General features: G+C 50.1%; 4 protein-coding genes across 4 annotated transcripts; 2 read left to right on the plus strand and 2 right to left on the minus strand.

The window, feature by feature from the left end:
• Positions 1-3,520: 3,520 nt before the first annotated feature.
• On the plus strand, positions 3,521-7,996 carry HOO65_020639 (ABC transporter CDR4; the record flags this gene model as incomplete). The annotated part of the gene is made up of 1 exon (XM_071000119.1): positions 3,521-7,996. The coding sequence occupies one exon, from the start codon at positions 3,521-3,523 to the stop codon at positions 7,994-7,996; it is 4,476 nt and encodes a 1,491-aa protein (XP_070861277.1).
• A 1,358-nt stretch (positions 7,997-9,354) lies between these two features.
• HOO65_020640 (Poly ADP-ribose polymerase 2) lies at positions 9,355-11,662 on the plus strand (the record flags this gene model as incomplete). The annotated part of the gene is made up of 2 exons (XM_071006513.1): positions 9,355-11,463; positions 11,537-11,662. 2 exons carry the CDS (start codon positions 9,355-9,357, stop codon positions 11,660-11,662), a joined length of 2,235 nt encoding a protein of 744 aa, XP_070861278.1.
• Positions 11,663-12,831: 1,169 nt separating this feature from the next.
• HOO65_020641 (methionine synthase-like protein) lies at positions 12,832-13,983 on the minus strand (the record flags this gene model as incomplete). Its single annotated transcript, XM_071000120.1, has 1 exon — positions 12,832-13,983. The coding sequence occupies one exon, from the start codon at positions 13,981-13,983 to the stop codon at positions 12,832-12,834; it is 1,152 nt and encodes a 383-aa protein (XP_070861279.1).
• A 590-nt stretch (positions 13,984-14,573) lies between these two features.
• HOO65_020642 (putative NAD(P)H-dependent D-xylose reductase xyl1) lies at positions 14,574-15,693 on the minus strand (the record flags this gene model as incomplete). Its single annotated transcript, XM_071006881.1, has 3 exons — positions 14,574-15,164; positions 15,241-15,519; positions 15,589-15,693. The coding sequence occupies 3 exons, from the start codon at positions 15,691-15,693 to the stop codon at positions 14,574-14,576; spliced, it is 975 nt and encodes a 324-aa protein (XP_070861280.1).
• Between the last annotated feature and the right edge of the window lie 554 nt (positions 15,694-16,247).

Raw genomic sequence — 16,247 nt, forward strand, 5'->3', positions numbered from 1 at the left:
CAGAGGACTAAGGGATGCTGAGAATGCGGGGCTCGGAACCTTCAGATCAACCTTCTTTTCCCATCGTTTTTGTTTTATTTTATCAGCTGTTTTATCGATGGGCCAGACAGGGTTCAGGCTCGCTGCTCACTTACAAGCCCAGCTCACTTTACCTGTCCAATTGCTCTTCTCTCGGGGTCTTGGGCTGTTGTTTTTCCCGGGCATCGGGTACCTATAGGAGTCCGACCACCCATCAGTGCTTCGGGGCCAGCTAACAGTCCGGGACGAGGGACTGACTGGGTAATCAAGGCTGCGTTTTTTTATTGATTTGTTTTTGTTTTGTTTTATTTTATTTTATTCATTTTCCTAGCTTCCGCATGCTTCTTGATTTTTAATATTATTGTTTTGTTTACGCCCCCCAGCTTCGTGCTGCTACTTGACAGACTAGATGCTATGCGCCAAACAAGACCAACTACACTACACCTATTCGCCAACCACACTCCTTGGATAAGGGGGGACCCTTTCAGTATTTATAAACATTCTCTTCGTCGCTGCGACGCCAAGAATGAGGATCGTGAAATGACCACAAAAAGCCCTGGCCTACTGTTGGCTGCCATGCAGACGTTAAAGAAAAATGACACAAGTTGTCGAGAAGGCTGACCGTGCTAGAGACACCCATTTTATAGGGCTCTCCAGCGCCCTACCGCTAGCACTAATACCTATAACGCCCTGTATATTTTCCCATGCTCACTGGAGTCCAGGAGGATAGCCTGTAAAGTGTCGCGGTCCACAGCCTGCAGCACAAAGAACCAACAGGAAAAAATATCTGCTGTGTCAAGAGAATCACAATCACGGCCTAGATTCAGGAAAGGCAGCAAACAACGAGGCGATCAAAAATGGCCATGTTGGGAGCAAAGAAGCAATCTATTTCTGGATTATCGTCCCGCTTCAGGACAACCGCATCATGTAGTGGGTGGGCTGAAACTGGCTAGGGTTATGGTTCTTTTCCTCTTCTTTTCCTTCTTTATCATGCCTAGCAGCGCAGCCTGTAGGCTGTCCTCACCACACTGTAACAAGAAATCCTTGACATGATGGAGACAAGAGATCCCCAAACGCTCGTCGGAATATTACGCTTAAAACCTGACTGCTCTTTCGCTTGCTGCGATCCGGTTGTCATGGCAGATTTCAGAGCACGGACACGCATCATTGGCCTTTGTTAGGGTTACGCTTAGGCCGACGAGAAAGTTCAGGCTAATTAGTATCATTAGTATCCTGGGGCGTAAGCTCAACGAAGGGCCAGTGGGCTGTTGATGACTGTGAACAGGAACAGGAACAGGAATTTCTGCGATTTTTGATGCGACTTACCCCTCATGGTTGAGGGGTTATGCTAGAAAGCGATGCAGGCCAGTTAAGTCGAGTCGAGTCGAGTCGAGTCGAGTTCAGGCAGTGCCGTACACGCATACACAAAAACCCTAAGCTCATGCCACAAAAGAAGCCAAGCTGGCGAGTCATCGTGGTTGTGCGATGGCCTTGCGAAACAATGTACATGGAAAAGCACATGGAGAATATGAAAGCAAGCCTGGTCTAAGAATTCGTCTTTTCCTTTGTCGCCCCTTGTGCTTGACCTCTGCCGTCACCATATGGGAAAACACCATGGCCTTGACAAGTCTATACGCCTAGAATGCAGGTTCTTTCTCGCTTCCTGACGGACTTTGTATGCAGCCCGCAGCTGTCGTCATAATGATATTCAACAACCCGCCCCCACAAAGGGAATAGCTTGTTATTCATCGCCGCTCCAAGCCAAGAAAGTATCACCGTGATCCATAATGTCTAGCCTGGTTGGAGCCTCAGATCTTGAAACCATCCCAGACTAAGCAGACGTCCAGAGATTTTGATTACACATCAATAACCGCAGCTTGGAATTAGCGCTTCACATTCGGGCAACCACACCCCCCCTCTCCCTTGATACGGCACATGATAGAGCAAATCTTCGGCCGAACTCAAGACTGCGAACATTCCACAAGAATAAGCCGCACCCCAAAGCAAAGCTTGATTACTCATATGTGCAGCGGAAAGGTGCCCAGGACAGCTCGGTTAGGATTAAAGCCTCCTTATTTGCTGCTTTTTCCGCGTCGTTCTTTGGCTGCCTATCCCTCCCACCTCTGCTATTGTGTTTTGTATGGATGGGCATGAACTTTACCTTCCGCTTTTTACTGACACCACTCCTGTTAATATAGACACCCGGTTTTCCTGTTATTCTTCCCCTGCTGCCCCACAGCTGGGGCTGGCTTAATTAGTAAGAAAACATAAAGGGGTGTCAAAAAGACTTGATGGTAAAGTTTACATTTCCGAACACGAGAACTCTCGGGTTCTCCAGGTCGCTTATAAGTCCGCTCTGTTAGCAGCGTCTGCTCAGTGGCGCTATCTTAGCGGTCTTAGCGGCGGGGCCTTTTTAGCGGATAGCGCCTGTAACACAGCCAGCTGGAAGGCAAAAAGATAGTGAGTCCGCGAAAAAAAAAAAAAAAAAGCAAGAACTTACAGTTAGTTCTGCGGCGCTGTAAACAAGTCGCTGTCCTGTAATACAGAAGCCTTCACTCCCCTTTTTTACTGGCTATGGCGCTATGCTGTACGTGTTATTTCTCCCTTTTGGCGGGATGTGGGATAATTAGGCAGAGCACATCTTTTTTTCTTTCTTTTTGCCCCCCCCCGTCACCTTATTTTATCGTTTATTTTATCGCTGTCACTTTATTTTCCTTTTTGCTCCTTCCCTCCTTGGTTCGTTTGCCTTGGGCTTGGTTCTTGCCGCATTTGCCAAGAGATCAAGCAATATAGCAGGAGAGAGAAAAAGAGAGAGAGAGAGAGAGAGAGAGAGAGAGAGAGACCTTTGCTTTGTTTTCACTCGTTGCTGTTTACTATCAGAGGAGGTCAGAAGAAAAGAAGGGCCAATATCCGTATAGGACCACGCCACACCCCTTCTAAACCCCACCCCACGCTTCAAGCCAACATTGGCACATCAATATGAGAGTGACATCTCGCATGTATATCTACCTCCTTCGTTGCTGCCAACTTCCTCTCGTCCAAAACTTCTTCTTCATAATGCAATTGCCGCTTTGTCTTTTGCCTTGTTCCTTCCTTAGTATCTTTCTTTTTGCTTCTTTCTCCTAGTACTTATTATTGCTTCCCCCCCTCTTCATCCTTAATACCAGCACCTTCTCTCCTCTCTTTCATCTCCATCCTTACTTTTTTTCTTTTTTTTTTTTTTGCCCTTCTTTTACCCATCCCAAATTGCATTTGTATAGTGTCGTACCATCAGGCGCATTATCAACCTACGCTTGCATTCCCCTTGCCTAACACCTTAACACCTTTCATCGTTACCTAATATTTGTACCTTTGCTTGATATCACTACAAGGTCAGTCAGTCAGTCAGTCAGTTGCCCTTGGCCCATCTCTCTACCCGCCTATCACCTCGCCCCAAGAATATCTTGCACCCAAGCACTTGCATCTTCACGAGCGAAACTAACCGGCTTTTGCTTGTCAGATCATGAGTGACCCCGCAGCCAGCGGTGCGCCGCTAAGCAGTGGTCAGGCCCCGGGTCTGTCGCCCCCCAATCAGACTGCGCGTCCGGCCTCAGCCACTTCAGAGAAGCACATGTCCCTGCCCGGCAGCGATACTGCCGGCGACTATGATTCTGAGATGGAACGCCGTCACTCCATTGTCCAAGATCTCGCCCGTGCCTACACCAACCAATCGCACGCTGATGTCACTGGCACCCCGTTCACCGCCGGCGAAGACTCTCCTCTGAACCCAGCTTCCAAGAACTTCTCTGCCCGTGCCTGGGCCAAGTCCGTAGTCAGGGCCGTTCAGGATACTGGCGGTCAATTCCGCACATCAGGTGTCGCTTTCCAAGATCTCAACGTCTTCGGTTATGGCGAGGCTACTGACTACCAAAAGTCCGTCGGCAATATTTGGTTGGCTCTTCCCAACATGCTCCGCACTGTGTCTGGTAACAAGGGTCGCAGAATCGACATTCTCCGTGATTTCAACGGCACTCTGAGCACCGGTGAGATGCTTATTGTTCTAGGCCCTCCTGGTGCTGGTTGCACAACTTTCCTCAAGACCATTGCTGGTGAGCACAACGGCATCAACATTGACGAAAACTCCAAGTTCAACTACCAGGGCATCGACTCCAAGGAAATGCACTCTGCCCACCGTGGTGAGGTCATCTACACTGCCGAGGTCGACGCGCATTTCCCCAACTTGACTGTTGGCGAGACTTTGAGTTTTGCTGCTCGCGCTCGCCAGGCTCGTGAAATTCCCAACGGAATCTCTCGCGATGCCTTTGCCCAGCACATGCGTGATGTCACCATGGCCATGTTCGGAATCTCCCACACTGTCAACACTTGTGTCGGTAACGAGTTCATCCGTGGTGTCTCTGGTGGTGAGCGTAAGCGTGTCACCATCGCCGAGGCCTGCTTGTCCCAGGCCCCTCTTCAATGCTGGGATAACTCCACCCGAGGTCTGGACTCTGCCAACGCCGTTGAGTTCTGCAAGACTCTGCGTCTTCAGGCGGAGCTCTTTGGCTCGGCTGCTGCCGTATCTATCTACCAGGCGCCTCAGGATGCCTATGATCTCTTCGACAAAGCCACTGTCTTGTACGAAGGTCGCCAAATTTACTTCGGTCCTGCTACCGAGGCCAAGGGTTATTTCGAGTCGCTAGGATTCGAATGTCCCGACCGCCAGACCGTGCCCGATTTCTTGACTTCCATGACTTCCCCCCGTGAGCGCATCGTGCGAAAGGGCTGGGAGGGCCGTGCCCCCCGCACCCCCGATGAGTTTGCCACCGCATGGAAGAACTCAGACCTGTACCAACGCTTGAGAGGAGAGCTGGTTGAATACAACCAAGCTCATCCCATTAATGGTCCTGATGCTGATGCTTTCCGTCTTTCTAAGAGAGCGCAGCAGGCTAAGAACCAGCGGAATAAGTCGCCCTACACCCTATCATACATCCAACAGGTCAATCTCACCCTGTGGCGTGCGTGGCGTCGCTTGATAGGTGATCCCAGTGTCACTATCGGCCAGCTCATAGCGAACTCTGTCATGGGTCTTATTATCGCCTCTGTCTTCTACGATGTACAGCCTGTCACGTCCAGCTTCTTTCAGCGTGGTGCTCTGATTTTCTTTGCCTGCCTTATGAACGCCTTCTCGTCTGCCCTAGAAATCTTCACTTTGTATGCCCAGCGTCCTATTGTGGAGAAACATTCCCGTTACGCCCTCTATCACCCGTCTGCCGAAGCCGTCGCGTCAATGTTGATGGACATGCCATACAAGATTCTTAATACCCTGGTATTTAACACCGTTCTTTACTTCATGACAAACTTGCGTCGTGAAGCTGGCGCCTTTTTCTTCTTCATCTTCATGTCCTTCATGACGGTCATGGTCATGTCTATGATTTTCCGTACAATTGCCTCAGCTTCCCGCACTCTGTCCCAGGCCATGGTTCCTGCTGCTATCCTGATTCTCGCTCTGGTTATTTTCACTGGTTTCGTCATTCCTATTGACTATATGTTGGGATGGTGTCGCTGGATGAACTATATTGATCCTCTTGCCTATGCCTTTGAGTCCTTCATGGTTAATGAGTTCACCGGCCGCCAGTTCCTTTGCGACTCGTTTGTACCCAATGACAGCTCGTTGTCTGAGTATTCCAACATCGCCAGCGTCAACCGTATTTGCACCACTGTTGGTTCCATTACTGGTGAATCCTTTGTTGACGGTGACCGCTACCTGAGCACCTCGTTCCAATACGAGCACGGCCACAAGTGGCGCAACGTCGGCATTCTCGTTGCTTTCATCTTGTTCTTTTTCTTCACTTACATTGTCTGCGCCGAGGTTGTATCTGAGCGTCGCTCCAAGGGTGAAGTCTTGGTCTTCCGCCGTGGATACAAGCCTGCTGCTTTTGATGAGAAGGCTAAAGACGACCTCGAGAACCTTGCTATCGGGCCTATGGCTACTCACGACCGTGCCTCTACCAAGCAGGGCGGGCCCAAGCCCGAAATCGACGGTTCCATCTTCCACTGGGAAAACGTCTGCTATGATGTTCAGATTAAGGACGAGACTCGCCGTATTTTGGATCACGTCAACGGATGGGTCAAACCCGGTACCATGACCGCTCTTATGGGTGTTTCCGGCGCTGGCAAGACTACTCTTCTAGACTGCCTGGCTGATCGTATCAATGTTGGTGTCATCACTGGTGATATGTTGGTCGACGGCCATCCCCGTGACTCTTCCTTCCAGCGCAAGACTGGTTATGTGCAGCAGCAGGATCTTCACCTGGAGACTACCACTGTTCGTGAGGCCCTGAACTTTTCTGCTATTCTTCGCCAGCCTGCCCATGTGTCTCGCGAGGAAAAGCTGGCTTACGTCGACCAGGTTATTGCTATGCTTGACATGGAGGAGTATGCCGACGCTGTTGTTGGTGTTCCCGGTTCTGGCTTGAACGTCGAGCAGCGTAAGCGACTGTCGATTGGTGTTGAACTAGCCGCTAAGCCACCCGTTCTGCTGTTTGTCGATGAGCCTACCTCTGGTCTGGATTCACAGACTTCTTGGGCTATCCTGGATCTTCTAGAGAAGCTTACCAAGGCTGGCCAGGCCATTCTGTGCACAATCCACCAGCCCTCTGCCATGCTTTTCCAGCGTTTCGATCGTCTGCTTTTCCTCCGTCGCGGTGGCCAGACTATCTACTTCGGCGATATTGGCAAGGAGTCAAAGACTTTGACATCGTACTTTGAGAGGAACGGTGCTAACCCCTGCCCTCGCGAGGCTAACCCTGCCGAGTGGATGCTGGAGGTTATTGGTGCTGCGCCTGGCTCTCACACTGATATTGACTGGCACGAGACTTGGAAGGCCTCGCAGGAAGCCGAAGCTGTCCGGAGCGAGCTTCAGAATCTCCGCTCCAAGGCCAGCGGTCGGACAGTCAGCAACGATGAAACTGAGCATGCCGAATTCTCCGCTCCTTTTGGTGTGCAGTTCGAGCAGGTCCTGACCCGAGTTATGGCCCAGTACTGGCGCACTCCTTCGTACATCTACTCCAAGTTCACTCTCTGCCTCAGCATTTCTCTTTTCATCGGTTTCGTGTTCTACGACGCGCCCAACACTATTCAGGGTCTCCAGAACCAGATGTTCTCCATCTTCCAGCTTTTCACTGTCTTTGGTCAACTTATGCAGCAGACACTGCCATACTTTGTCATTCAGCGTGATCTCTATGAAGTGCGCGAGCGCCCTTCTAAGGTTTATAGCTGGTGGGTGTTTATGCTGTCTCAGATCATCGTTGAGCTGCCCTGGAATTCGCTTATGGCCGTGGTAATGTTCTTCTGCTGGTATTACCCCATTGGTCTCTACCGCAATGCTGAGCCTATGGACCAGGTTACGGAGCGTGGTGGTCTCATGTTCTTGTATCTGCTCATGTTCCTACTGTTCACGTCGACTTTCTGTGACATGGTCATTGCTGGTTTCCAGACTGCCCAGGCTGGTGCCAACATGGGTAACTTGCTTTTCATGATGTGCTTGATCTTCTGTGGTATCCTGGCTTCTCCTGATGACTTCCCTGGATTCTGGATTTTCATGTACCGCGTGTCGCCCTTCACCTACTTGTCGTCGGGCATGTTGTCGGTTGGCTTGGCCAACACTAATGTCGTATGCGCCGACAACGAGTACCTGTCCTTTGAACCTCTCGAGGGCCAGACCTGCGGCGAGTACATGGCTGCTTGGATCAACAAGGAGGGTGGTTACCTGCTTAACTCAAATGCCACCACCGATTGCCAGTACTGCTCGATTAGCGACACGAACATCTACCTGTCCAGCGTTAGCGCGAGCTATGGCGACCGGTGGAGAAACATTGGTCTTTTGGCCGTGTACATTGTGTTCAACGCCGTTGCTGCACTGGCAATCTACTGGCTGGTTCGTGTGCCCAAGAAACAGTCTCCCCTGGCGATGCTGTTTGGCAAGAAGAAGGCCGAGTAGAGGCGATAGAGTCCCTCCATTTCTGCCTTGCCGTTCTGTTCCATTTTACTCATTTGCTGTTGTTTTATTCCAGTTCTACGTGGTTTAGACAAAGATTCTGCGTTTTTTTGTCATGACATGATGCATGACTTGGATTTATTGCCTGTTTTGATATTTTGATATGACCGATTTCTTTTTCTGGTATTTATTTTTATTTTTCTGTTTATTATCTCTGGTTACCATAGATTTACCAAGGCTCTTGGTGTTATTGGGGGATTTTGGCCCATGCCATTTTTTTTTTCTTTTTTTACTTCTACTTCTTGGAGTACTCTCCACTCTTATTTTTACTTTACTTATTTTTCTCTATTTTCTTTCTACACTTCGAAGTGTGAGGTTATAACTCAAAGCCATGTAACCATCAAGTCATGATACATGTTAAATTACAAGGACCTTTTTCAACAGCAAACAAACGTAATTATGGAGATTCACTAAGGTCCGATAGAGAAAATAGGTGAACAGTGTAAAAGTTGAATGAGATGAAAGAAAGTAATCGATCCCATCGTGAATTCAGTAATAAGTAACACACAATGTGGGTCTTGGAGACTCAGAGCTGGCTTTTGCCCCATATTTTTAGGCAGGTTAGGCAGATGAACAGATGTGATTCAAGGAAAGCAATGATTATGCCAGAAAAAAAAAGCATAGCAATAGGCTAGAAAGCAACTAAATGCCTCTCTGCCTAGCTGTAGACACCCAAGTGGCACACTCTTAGCAGCTCTTCTCCACTTACACGTTGGCAGCCTATTTTAAGCCATTTTGCTGCATGTCCAAGTTTGCCTTCAAGTTGTACACAAGTCCCATAAAACAGTTGGACTGTAGAGTTTCTGCCTGAAAGAACTGGGGAAGTGAGCCACCAGAAGGAGGAAAGAAGCGCTTTTTTCGAGCTGGCTGCCAGCAAAAAACACAGCAAAAAGGTTGAGAATATTGGTTGTTGAGGGGGGAGGGGGAAGGATCAACTTGTTCGCCTGGTTTGTAAGTCGGGATACAAGTGTGTTTCTTAGAAGGGCGTAGAGATAAATAAAGGAGGTAGTTGCCTTGATTTTTTTCACTTTCCATTTCCTTTCCATGTAGATTTCTCTTTTTCCAACTTGGCAGGTGCAGCTAGTCCCTCATCACTTTTTTCTTTGCAATTACTCTTTTCACCATAGTCTTTTCCGATCTTTGAGCTACTTGAAAAACGGAAAAAAAGCTCTGTTTCTTTTCTCCACCTCCCTTCTGCTGTTTCCCCCTCTTCTTCTTTTTATATTGATGCTGCTCTTAATTTCCCTGACTTTGCCAAGAACCAGCTCTTTCATCTCCTCTCGTTTTACATCTCTGCTAGGATGAGTACCCGAAGCCGATCAGCTGCCGCCGCTGCCGCCGCCGCCGCCACCGCTGCTGCCCAAAACTCCACGTCCCAACCTGCGACTCTGGCCGGTCCGAAAAGGCACACTGTGTTAGAAGGATGTGCCGTGGCGATTAGTGGTGTTTTCCCCGGATACTCTCATTCTACTATTGAGACCTTGATCAAAGACCTCGGTGGTACTATCACCAAGTCTGTTACCCGGACTACTACACACCTGGTTACAACCCAGCATGACTTCGATAACTCCTCAATCAAGGTACAGGCGGCCGTTTCTAAGGGCTTGCCAGTTGTATCTTTGGAGTGGGTCGTCAAGGCTTCGGATGAACTCGTTAGACAAAGGGAAGCCAAGTTTGAGATTGGAGCTACATCTGCTTCTCATGGGGCTGCTGATGGTCGATGCACCCCCCCACCCGCACAAGCACCAGAGGCTCACCCCAAATCACCTTCTACACCGACTGGCACACCGGCGAAAAAGCGCGGCTCTCCAGATGCGAAGACTGTTGTGGAAGCACCAAGAAAAAAGCGTGCTAGAGCAACCAAGAAAGATACCATAAAGGAAGACCCCGAGGCGAAGGGGAAGAGCGAGCAAAAACCTGCGGCTGAAGTAGAACAAAGAAAGGAAAAGGAAGTTCTCGCCGATGGGCAAATCGCAAAATCTGATAAGCTTGTGGTTCCACTCGACAACCCTGGCGCTTTTCCTGGCGGAAGAGTGTATATTGACCAGGACGGGCTCATCTACGACGCTTCGTTGAATCAAACCAACGCCAGCAACAACAATAACAAGTTTTATCGTTTGCAGATTATCGAGACTGGCAATAACAACTTTACAACATGGTTCCGCTGGGGCCGCGTTGGTGAGAGTGGGCAGTTTAAGAGAATTGATAACAGCCTTGAACGCTGTATTCGCGAGTTTAAGAGCAAGTTCAAGAGCAAATCCGGCTACCCATACCCCGAAACTGGGCCGCCAAAGCCTGGCTCCTACGTTTTTGTCGAAAAGTCATACGAGCCTGATGACGACGACGACGAAGACTCCAAGGCTGTGAAGCAAGTCAAAGACAATAGTGACTCGGATAGCAAAGAGCCAGAATCCAAATTAGAAAGGCCGATTCAGCAGCTCGTTGAGCTTATTTTCAACACAAAGTACTTTACCGACACTATGAAATCTATGAACTACGATGCTACTAAGCTGCCGTTAGGTAAGCTGAGCAAAAACACCATCACCCGTGGCTTTGAGACCCTCAAGAGGCTTGCTGAGGTCCTTGACGACCAGCCACAGGCGATAAACGAGTTCCAGGGCAACAAGAGCAATGCCATTGAGTATCTTTCCAACGCATATTACTCGGTAATTCCACATGCCTTTGGCCGCAATCGCCCGCCCATTATAAACAGCGGCCCCTTGCTTAAGTGCGAGGTTGACATGCTTGAGAGTCTGTCAGACATGAAGGTTGCTGAGGACATTATGAAGGTGGCCAAGACGAAGTCAGCCGTGCACCATCTTGATCACGCATTTGAGGGTCTGAACCTCAAGGAAATCACAACTTTAGACCCTGAGTCGTCTGAATTTTTGCATCTGAGCAGATATCTGCACGTTACGCGCGGCTCTACGCACCGCGTTCAGTACGACGTCCAGCAAATTTTCCGCATCGAACGGCCAGGCGAATACGAACGCTTCGAGAACGGACCGTTCCGTAAAGGCTCCGGAGATGGCAACTCAAAGTCGGAGCGTCGCCTACTTTGGCACGGGTCTAGGTGCACCAACTTTGGAGGCATTCTTAGCCAAGGTTTGCGGATAGCGCCACCCGAAGCGCCTGTGTCGGGTTACATGTTCGGTAAAGGCATTTATCTTGCAGACATGTCATCCAAGAGCGCCAACTACTGTTTCGCTCATGCTTCAGGGGGCCATGCACTTCTACTTCTATGTGAGGCAGAGTTGGGCCCGATGCAGGAATTGACTCGTGCATCATATGAAGCGGGCGAGACGGCGGCACAGAAAGGCATGGGATCAACGTGGGGTCATGGTTTGACCGCACCTCCAGTGTGGAAAGATGCAGGGCATGTGCATCCGTCCCTTGCTGGAGTTCGCATGGTGAGTTTTTCTCTTCTTTTTTGTGTCTTGTTATTATTGTATGTAAGCTTGACTTATTGACATCTATTCATAGCCTGATACCGATACACCACCCGCCCCAACAAACGTACCTCACGCGTCCTTGCTCTACAATGAGTTTATCGTATATAACGTTGCACAAGTGCGGCTTCGGTATCTTTTCCGCGTGCGCATGAGGTGAAGCATGCTGTAGAAGGCAGCAAATCGGTATAACGGTATAGCAAGAGGGAGTATAGTTGGTAGTTTTTCCTAGGATTTTTTATTTAATGTGTAATCGCAAACACGCCGCTGTTGTCTCTGATTTAGGCGCCCTCCCCCCCCCCCCCTCGACCGCACATCGTATAATTTCCTATATATCTTTGCTTTTGCCTCCTGTCAAGGTCTGCCCACATCATATCTGCTGCCTCACTCCCTCCGCAAACACTGGCCATCCACGGTTTCCAACCAGCCCATGTCCTGCCACGCCAGCATCATCTCTTATGTGCCCAACTTGCGAAGAGACGCATCCCTTGCGATGGTGTAAAGCTTCTCAGACAGCAGCGATTAGATCGTGTCAGTTCCGTGCCTATACAACTGCTTGAGGTGGCTTGGGTCTTCCACTCTCCTCCCCCACCACCCTAATTGGTTCCCAAAAGGCCATGGCGGGCAGAGTGTGCGGCCGACGCCTTACTCAATGGTCGGCCAACAGCGTCCATCGAGCTAGGAGAGCCCCGTCGCACTATCGACTCTTGATCCTCATCTCAATAAAGGGCGAAGAAGCTGCATTAGTCCCCACGATCCCGACTACAACGATGCCGGTTAAGCACCATGAGAGCGATGGTTGGGTGAAGTAGGGGGCAAGAGATTGGTCATTAGGCTTGCCCATGGTGTATAAACAGGACCATGCGGCGTTCGCGACAATACCTAACGCCTTTGATTCTTCTCCTCTTAGTGGTCTAGAAGGTTCTTGATTGCAGGCAGGTTACAAGAGCAGGGGTACTACCGAGTTTCCTCTTCAATTGTGCGCGTTGTTCTTTGAACGTGTCGATTTCCGGGTCTAGCACTAGGTTGACTTGGACTTCACTGGGGACCATGTCTGCCGTAGCTCGAAGATCAGGCGTCAAGCTGACGCAAGCCAATACACGGAACAACCGGCTCTTCTTTTCTATGGAAGTCGAAATTCGCCATCTCTCGGTTTATAGAGCATTATGAATGTGGATAGAAGCAACAATGACAAAAATATATTTACAAGATTCTTGATTCTGATAATCTCAAGTTTTCTGCCTGTAATACAAATGAAGAATGGAAAATCTGAGTCCTTCAACTCACCCACGAAAACCCTAACGCCTAGCAACAACTAACCTACTTTGTTTATTTGGACAGATCCTCGCCCCAGACCTGCTTAGCAATCTCAACCTCGAGACGGATCTTGGCCCACTGCTGCTCTTCAGTCAGATCGTTGCCCTCGTGAGTTGAGCTGAAGCCGCATTGGTGAGACAGACACAGCTGATCCAGGCCGCGGGGGCAGAACTTGGCCGCCTCATGGAGTCGTTTAACGATGTCTTCCTTGTCGTCTAGCCCGGCAATCTTGCTAGACATGACACCAAGCACAACGATCTTGTTCTCTGGCAAGAAGCGCAGCGGCGAGAAGTCACCCGAGCGTGCATCGTCGTACTCGAGGAAGTAGACATCGACATTTAGATCGCGGAACAGGACCTCGGCCACGGGCTCGTAACCGCCCTGTGCAAACCACTGCGAACGGAAATTGCCGCGGCATAGGTGGATGCCGATCTTCATGTCGGCCGGGCGCTGAGAGATGGCTGCGTTAATTAGCGCGGCGTAACGGCGGGTTAAGGCGCTAGCATCGCCGTGGCGTGTCTCAGCCTCGGCGCGCATACCGGAGTCGCATAGGTATGCCAGGTTGGTGTCATCGAGCTGTACAAAACGGCAGCCGGCAGCGTACAAATCAGCCAGCTCCTGCTGATAGACACGGGCAACATCGTCGAAGAAGGCCGGCTCAATCTCAGGGTAGGCTGCCTCGCTGATGCAGTCACGTGCACCACGGAAGTGCAGCATAGTTGGCGACGGGATGCAGACTTTGTTGGATACACGGCTGGCGAGGTCAGCAGGCAGGTTGGCAACTGCATTGCTGGCAAAGGCGTAGTCGGCGACCTGGATGGGGGTGGGGTGACTGATCTTATCAACGATGACGACACGCGGCGGCTTCATGCCGTGGGTGGTGACGTTAGTTGACTGCAGCGAACCCTCACGTTGGCAACCGCCAATGTGCTGCAGGAAGTCGATGTGGAAGAATGCACGGCGGAACTCGCCGTCAGTGATAGACTGAATGCCGTTTTCAGCTTGCTTGGCTACGAGCTCTGCGATGTGCTTGTCTTCGATGGCTCGCAGGCCCTCGATCGTCAGCGTACCGGCATTGACTTGCTCGCGTGCAGCGAGAACTTCCTTGGGGCGGAGGAAAGAGCCGACATGGTCGGCACGGTAAACACCAGCAGGGAGGACCATAGTGAAAGGTTTGAGTGGGAGAAGCGAGGAGTGAGGGGAGAGTTGCTATGAGGTTGGGAGAAGGAAAAAAAAAAAGAACCAACGGCAACGAGACGCGAGAGAGATGCTTTATAGCTAGCCGTCTTCAATGATTTGGTTCGCTTCCCCCTCTTCATCGTAGACTCAGCCCATAGGCTAATAGCTTCTCTGGTTAATCCTCCCCTCCCTAATCCTGCCCATACTTCGTCCAGGGTGCATGTTTCGGCAGTTGATATTGGTCCTCCAGGCTCTCACGCCTTGAATCAGACCAAGCCCCACAGACACATGCCGAGCTTCAGTCTTCAATAACTACGGGAGAAACGGGAAGCAAAGGGTGGACGTGGCTGCTAAAAGGACCAAACAGATTGGTCTTAAAAGGATTTGGCTATAACAACACCGAATCATTGTTCATGGCTGCTATGAGATAAAAAAAATAAATACAAGCAAAAATAAAGTGAGACGTGTTGGCAGTATTCGTTAGGCGGTGAAAGAATAGACCTAACCCTACATTTCAATAACCCTTGATGACACAACCCTTACTAAGACGTTTATTACTACCTCCCCTGCACCACTTAAGCAAAGATGCGGAGAGGGCGGTTGTTTAGATAGAAGCCGGGATCGTTGAACCGCAGGCCGATATCAAAGCCCGAGATCTGAGCGATTTCCTCAGCCGTCAAGTCAAAGCTTAGCACATCGAGATTCTGGGCTAGCCGCCCGACATTGTTCGACTTGGGGATAACGGCGATGTTACGCTGTGTTGCCCAGCGCAGAAGCACCTGGGCAGGAGTCTTGCTATGAGCCGCGGCAATGGAAACGATGGTGGGGTGCTCTAGCAGCGTAACGTTGTCGGTCTTCTGTTTAAAGCTAGGGATCTCAAGGAATGACTGAGGGCCAAAGGACGAGTAGCCAGTAACGGCAATGCCGTTCTCCTGGGCTAGGGCAATCAGATTGGGCTGCACAAGGAACGGGTGGTGCTCAATTTGCAGAGTCGATATGGGGTGACGGGCGTAGTTGAGCACGTCATAGAGGAGCTGGGCAGAGAAGTTGCTGACACCGATGCTGCGTGCAATACCGGAGTCGACAACCTCCTCCATAGCCTGCCAAGTCTCCTGAATAGAAACCTTTTCTGTCTCAACTGTACCATTGTCATCCATCCACCAGCACTGGAAAGACGGGTACTTAGTATGCTGTCTAGTAAAGTGGGGGAACTTGGTGTCAAGGGGCAAGCTAGCTACCTACCGGGAACTGGCGCACGGCTGGGTCAATGTACTTGAGGGCAACGGGGAAGTGGATCAGGTATAGGTCGAAATACTCCAAGCCCCATGCCTCCTTCTGCAGCTTGGCCATCTTGAGGACATTCTCACGCTTGTGGTAGTTATTCCACAGCTTGGTAGTAATGAATAGATCCTCGCGCTTGACTAGGCCGTCGGCAATGGCACGACGAATGCCCTCACCGGCTTCCTTTTCGTTCTGGTAGTCGTAGGCACCATCAAACAGTCTGTAGCCGGTTTTGATGGCCTGATGCGAGTTTCATAGTTAGACTTTAGCGGGGGCTTGTGTGTGCTTGGGGAGAGAGCTCGCTCTTACATTGTAAACGGTGTCAGCAGTAGTTTCTCTGGTAACCTTCCAGAGACCAAAACCCACAAGGGGCATTTCATAGCCTGTGGCTAGCTTGATGGTAGAAGGGGCCATTATGAATGTGAGAGAAAAAGTTCAATAAAGGATGGTATGGTGATTGAGTGTGGAGGAGGAGAGGAAAGTAGTAGAAGCAACGCTACGGGCAAGTTATAGCTTATGTTTGCTTGTTTGTTTGTTTGTACTATTTAACGTCTACCTACTGTTATTTCGCAGCAATACGACGGCATATTCCGGACGGGAGCACCTCCCGGGCGGTCAGCAGTGACAGGAACGCTAATATTTCGAGCATCTCCTATGACTTTTTAGGGTCCGGCAATAAAGCCAGGAGGACTCTCTCTCCAGCGTGGCCCGAGGACGTACCTACTACCTACTTACGTCCCTGCTTTGCTGTTTATAGGCGCCCCCTCCGGCAAAAAAGGACGTTCGATCCTTTGGAACGTCGTCATTTCAGACAGAGTTACCAAAAAATATTGCCAAAGCGGAATTGGAGGTTCGGAAGTTATCCAGGAGACCTGGAGCACTGGGAATTGAGCCCAATGCGGGGGTCGAACCCGCAACCTTGAGATTAAGAGTCTCACGCTCTACCGATTGAGCTAACCGGGCGCTTG

The sequence above is a fragment of the Ceratocystis lukuohia genome (assembly GCF_044167205.1).
Source record: "Ceratocystis lukuohia strain C4212 chromosome Unknown Supercontig2_pilon, whole genome shotgun sequence".
Lineage (NCBI taxonomy): Eukaryota > Fungi > Ascomycota > Sordariomycetes > Microascales > Ceratocystidaceae > Ceratocystis > Ceratocystis lukuohia.